The following is a 6,263-nucleotide window of genomic DNA, read 5'->3' on the forward strand; positions in this document are numbered from 1 at the left end:
AGTCTATGGAAGGCTTGGTTTGTTTGAGGACGCACTATTCGCCAGCGAAGAGATGGAGATCTGTGGTTACAAAAAGGATATTGTAACTTACAATGCTCTTTTGGGTGGATATGGGAAGCATGGAATGTATGATGAAGTTAAGAGAATATTTACTGAGATGAAAAGAAAGCACATTTATCCAAACACATTAACTTACTCTACATTGATTAATGTCTATACTAAAGGAGGAATGTACATGGAAGCAATGGAAGTTTACAGAGAGTTCAAGGAGAATGACCTGGAGGTTGATGTTGTCTTTTATAGTCAACTTATTGATACTCTCTGTAAAAATGGGCTAGTGGAATCTGCTATGGTGTTGCTTGATGTGATGACCAGGAATGGAATCACTCCTAATGTGGTCACCTATAACTCCATGATTGATGCCTTTGGTGACGTTTCAGCTCTCGGGTTTAAAACTTCTTTTCGGGCCAATGACGATCAGACTGAATCTTCAGCTTCTATGCTTATTGCGGCGTCATCCCAGAATCAGACGGGATCTGACAAAGAAGACCGAATCTCAAAGATGTTCGAGCAACTTGCTGTGGAGAAAGCAGGACATGGAAAGAAGGATTTGAGGACCAAACAAGATTTCAGCATATTGTGGCTCTTAAGAAAAATGCATGAGCTGGAAATTAAACCAAATGTTGTCACATTTTCAGCGATTCTGAATGCCTGCAGGTAAATTGTTATCCAAGATTTCTCATACTTTGATATTCTTATGTGAATAGGTCATTGATTAAGACATACATTAATGTGGTCCCTTGGATGCAGCCGCTGCAATTCATTTGAAGATGCTTCAAGGCTGTTGGATGAGCTCCGCCTGTTCAATGACCAGGTGTATGGTGTAGCCCATGGACTGCTCATGGGTTCAAGGGAAAACACATGGCTCCATGCTCAAGCTGTCTTTGATGACATGAAGCGCATGGATAATTTGACAGCATCTGCCTTTTATAATGCTCTAACTGACATGCTGTGGAACTTTGGTCAGGTAAATTTGTGCAACTAGAAAGTTGCTACTTGCCTACATGTCTCATCAGTTTGATGGTTAAGGTTAGAAGTTCATACTGATGCAGCTTTCAACTGTGTTGATCTATCACTCTCATTTTTCTCAATTAATTTTGACCATAGAAACGTGGAGCGCAGCTGGTTGTGCTTGAAGGGCGAAACCGAAATGTGTGGACTGGCGACTGGTCCATTGAGTGCTTGGATCTACACCTGATGTCTTGTGGAGCTGCATGCGCGATGGTTCACGATTGGTTGCTAAACATTCGATCAATTGTTTTTGAAGGATCTGAACTGCCAAAGCTGTTAAGGTATGCACCTTCCCACCCTAAGATTCATTGTTATTATATCCTTGCATTGGATTACTGACGTGACTAATGTGTGTGTTTTATGATATCCTTTATATACAGTATTTTAACTGGTTGGGGAAAGCATAGCAAAGTGCTAGGCGATGGAGCTTTGAAGAGAAAAATCGAAGCTCTTCTGAATGGGATCGGAGCACCTTTCAAGATTGCTGAGTCTAACATTGGAAGGTTCACATCCCCTGGATATTTGGTTGCTGCATGGCTCAAGAAATCAAGCACACTGAATGTGCTTGTTCTGCATGATCGCATTACTGCTTCTGAACCTACTGCTTCTGGTCTAGTATATAGCTTGCAGGCCCCTTGAAAAGAAAAGGGTTGTAGAAGCCGGGGACAGATCCTCAAAATTGCAGAATACAATTGAGAGGATCATGTGTTGGATCTTGTGACCCAATACAGTAAAACACAACACTTGATTCTCTCAATTGAATTCTGCAATTGAGAGAATCAATTCCCCTTGTAAGCATAAAGTAGCACTCTTTTGTAATATATATATATATATTAGGCCTACCTACAGGTTAAATGTCTCTAACCTTCCCCTATTTTGTTTATTGTGGGGAAGGTTCTTGTGAAAATATTTGTTAGAGACAGTTTAAAATAACGAATGATCATTTTATACTCTAATTATCCTTCATTTTAGTCCAATGGATCCATAAGTCTATTAGCAAGTGATTTACAGAAGGAAAGTTTGGCACCAAATGGTTTGTCCCTTAATTTTATTCCAAATGGTCATAGTTATATATAATATTCCTGTATATTCAAAACATTGATATGCTGCTTATTACAATCTAGATGCGTTTTTCTAATCACAATTTGACAGCATATTATTTACATCGATTTGTGAATATTTGAAAGATATTATGCAGATCTACTTCCAACTGCATGATGTATTTTCTGATAACTTCAGAATATAAGGAGTCAACATCTTAAATTGTCGTTACACCCAAAAATATTACAGAAGTCAAAAGTCACAAAACCTTTTCCAAATACATGTACACCCCAAATACTACTTCACACTTTCAAGTTAAACTTGATGCACAATCTCTCATAAATTTTTTCACATAATTTTACCATTAATTAACAGTGGAGATTTATACATGATCAGGTCACAAGTTTCGTGTTGGAAGATCCATTTGAGTAATGCACATATGTTCTTGAGTTATCCGAGGTTGGATCTGTCATCTGTGGTGGTTCCATGGCTAATGCCCCTAGGATTAGGTTCTGAAGAATCACAGGTTTCACAATGTAGTAGTCACCTAATTAGTAACTGCCATCCATGACCTGTAGTAGCATGAACAATTCCAAAAATGAAAAAAGATAAAGTAAAAAGTCATATGCACTCTTCATGTTCATTGTTCAGCACAGCACCACAGAAATGCAATGATCAATGTGAATCTGTTTGAACAGAGATTTCAACTACATTAAATAACCATCAGGAGTATAATATACATTCCTCAGCTGATGTAATACAAAAGATTAGGTTTTTATGTACATAAATGAAAAGCCTTGACGAAGAACAAGCAAGGTGGAACAAGTGTTTAAAATTTAAATTACGAAAACATACAATTTTTCTCATAGTTATACTTGAAATCATTTACTCTACTGATCTGAAGTCGAAACTAGAAGTATGCTACATCCCAATTCCCAAATCCTTGACTTTACACTCACAACTAAGAAGAAAATTTTATTGAATATACCAGCATAGTCTAACAGGAATAAGTAAAACAAAAAGGTATTAAGTGAAATTACCATGTCGGAACGAAGCAGGCCAATGCCAACCTCCAAGTTGGATCTGGTATTCAAGGGATTTCTTCTGCTCAGCTGAAAAGCTTATAGTCTATTTTGAATACCAGAAGAGCCACTGCTGCAGTTAAACCAAGAGGAGCTTGAGTGTAGGACTTCGAGGATATATGAGTGGATTTGGCATAACAAGCTGAATTTGAGATTTATGAACCCTGCAAGAGATAACACTAAGAATATTTCAGAAACTAATTGCAAGGGGCAAAAAATGTGCCCTGGAGTAGGCTAGAACTATTTAATATGCCATTAATATAAAGTTCACTTTACATCCTTCGGCATCAAAGGAAAGATGAAAGTATGCAGATGATAATTTGGAAGCTATACCATACTTACAGAAACATTATGTTGTGTTCGTTCTCTACCGCATTTGTCATTGTTTCTAAACTCTATACTGTAGCTATAGCAACTAACAGTCTACTAGCTACTTCCTTAACATAGAGTGCATCAGTACTTGTGTTCTGATGTCAGGTTGAAGATTTTTCTCTAGCATTTTTGCATAAACCTTGTTTGCCAAATTAACCTTGTGACGTAAACACATCCCTTGCACAGCAGCATTATAAAGAGTGGCATTTGGCATAGTCCGCTGCAAAATGAACAGATATTGGGGAGGTTAAGTGCTTATATCAGATCGGAAAAGGAGGTAGCTCAGTTATACTCAATTTAATTAACATTCATAATTATTTGTGTGCAAAAAAAGACAAAATGGATATGTTCATAGCATTAACATAACAATTTTATATGCTAGTACAATGTAACTAAAAGTTAAAAAATGCTTTTTACTCGCCTTTAATATTTCCTCTAATTCTTCCCAGAGATCTCCACGAACACAACATCGAACCAGGGACAGATAAGTTAATGTGTTCGGAATGCAATTCTGGTCAACCATATGCTGATACACTTGCAGAGCAATTGTTGGCTTCCTTGCAAGCTCACAGGTCCTGATAACAAGATTATACGACATTGTCAAATCAGACATTTCAGAAGCTTCCATCTGCCACAGAATTTCTAGAGCTTTATCCCATAACCGAAGCTTGGAGCAGGACATCAAAACAGTATTGTATAAACGTACATTGAACTGAGACGCTTCCGTTTTTTTAACCATCTCAAAAAGCTGCAGAGCTTCATGATGCCTATTAGCCTTGTTAAGAGAACTAAGTAGTGCACTGAATGTATATGCATCTGGTTTATGGCCCAACAATTTCATTGTATTATAGACCTGATATGCTTGTTTGAGTTCTCCAGCCCTTCCAAGCGAGTTAATCAATGCATTGCATGCAATAATGTTTGGCTTAAGTTCACTCTTCAACATTTTCTGAAAGACATTTGATGCAGCATCCCATTTTCCCTCCTTCGCGTATACACTAACTATGGCGTTCAATGTGTTGCTTTCTGGTACAAATCCATTCTGAATCATCTCATGGTAAGCATAAAGGGTAAGCTCACTCTGACCGCGTCGTGCAAAACTAGTGACCAATAGTCGATATGTAACTTCGGTTCCTACACATCCATTTGCCTTCATATCACTCCACACCCTCTCTATCTCACTCCAATTGCCAACCCTTCTGCAAATTGATATCATAGTGTTGTAAACAATTGCATCAAAATCCTTTCTCACATCGCATTCGCTTTCTAGTTCTCTAAAGAAATTTATGGCCGAGTCACAACCTTGAGCTTTTACCTGTGCCATAAGAATCAAGCTATAAGTATGCCCAGTAGTAATCTTCCAAGTTCTCGTGAACCTGAACACCTTGAAGCAATCGTCAAGCCACCCATGTCTCATAAGGCTAGACATAAGAGAATTACAAGCATGGATATTCGGACAAAGGCCTGATAATTCCATAGACCTAAAATATTCCATTGCACTTCTAATCTTGTTAGTTCTACTAAGCACCAAAATCCTATTAGAAAGAACATTCTCATCCGTTTCCTCCAAATAAAGAGCTCTTTGCTCATTCACAAGTCCCTTCTCTTTCGAAGCTGACCGAGTAACATCGACAATTCGAGAATGCCAGTGCCTAGAACCTTCCACTTCTCCCCAGGGTGGTAAATCCTTCTTGCCTACAAAAGATGCATCAATTCCTTCTCTTCCTTCAACATCATCTTCATCCTCATCTTCATCTTCATCATCATCATCATCATTATTGAGCACAAAAGATTCATCAGCTTCTCTCCCTCCATCATCAATATCATCATCATTTTTGTCTTCTTCTTCTACTACTTTTACTTCTACTTCTCCCCATGGAGGCAAATGATTCTTTGAAACAAACGAACTATAATTTTTTTCTCCTTCTTCAAAATATTCCTCTTCATAACCATTAACATATTCTTCTTCATCATCATTATCATCAACATATTGTTCTTCCTCCTCTTCTTCAGAAAGACCAAATTCAAAACTATTAGCCATGTCCTTAGACAATTGTGGGGACCCAGTTGACCTAACTGAAAGCACACAAACCTTTTGTTGTGACATCATGGAATCAATGTTGCTAATAAGGTTGTTGTGTGTTCTTGTTAAGTAAGGAATTGTTTGAAATTGGGCATTATTACCAAGAAAGGGTTTGTGAATGCAACAAGTAAGAGGCTTTTGACACTGAAATAGCAAATTCAACATAATAATAACAACGGTTACCTGAAATATACATTAAACAAATGTAATTAGTGAAATATAACAAACCAAAACGAAAGGATGAAGTTAAAAGAGGTACCTTTAGGAACGAAACAATCGAACTGAACAGAACAGAGTATACAACATTCAAAAAGCAGAGGAACGAAACCAAACCAGAATGAAAACGCTGCGTTTTGGAGTGAAGAAGAAGAAGATTGAGGCTGAAGCTGAAGTCCAATGCCTACTAAAGCATAGATATTTTAATATGAAGGGGAAATTAAACAATTTCTTATAAATTTAATTGCACATTTAAATTAATTTCTTATATTTTTTTTGCACAATATCATTTAAAATTTTACCTTATATAATCAATTTATTAAAATATTTGAATCTTGTGTTAATATTTTATTGGTTAATATATAGATAATGAATATTATTTTACAAAAGAAAATTAT

General features: G+C 36.9%; 2 protein-coding genes across 3 annotated transcripts in view; one reads left to right on the forward strand and one right to left on the reverse strand.

Moving 5' to 3' along the window:
• LOC107635495 (pentatricopeptide repeat-containing protein At2g31400, chloroplastic) overlaps positions 1-2,079 on the forward strand; it is a gene marked incomplete in the record, with an annotated part of 3,834 nt that extends 1,755 nt beyond the window's left edge. Inside the window, 5 exon segments of one of the 2 annotated variants that reach the window (XM_016338981.2) lie at positions 1-717; positions 811-1,027; positions 1,168-1,352; positions 1,452-1,727; positions 1,806-2,079. In XM_016338981.2, the coding sequence (XP_016194467.1) occupies positions 1-717; positions 811-1,027; positions 1,168-1,352; positions 1,452-1,710 (1,378 nt within the window). 2 annotated transcript variants of the gene reach the window in all.
• LOC107635496 (pentatricopeptide repeat-containing protein At3g29290) lies at positions 2,273-6,067 on the reverse strand. Its single transcript, XM_021122114.1, has 6 exons — positions 5,983-6,067; positions 5,751-5,832; positions 3,988-5,642; positions 3,537-3,786; positions 3,153-3,358; positions 2,273-2,684 (listed from the first exon to the last, which is right to left on the reverse strand). The coding sequence occupies exons 2-4, from the start codon at positions 5,812-5,814 to the stop codon at positions 3,625-3,627; spliced, it is 1,881 nt and encodes a 626-aa protein (XP_020977773.1). The 5' UTR covers positions 5,815-5,832; positions 5,983-6,067; the 3' UTR covers positions 2,273-2,684; positions 3,153-3,358; positions 3,537-3,624.

Source organism: Arachis ipaensis, chromosome B04, assembly GCF_000816755.2.
Source record: "Arachis ipaensis cultivar K30076 chromosome B04, Araip1.1, whole genome shotgun sequence".
Taxonomy (NCBI): Eukaryota; Viridiplantae; Streptophyta; class Magnoliopsida; order Fabales; family Fabaceae; genus Arachis; species Arachis ipaensis.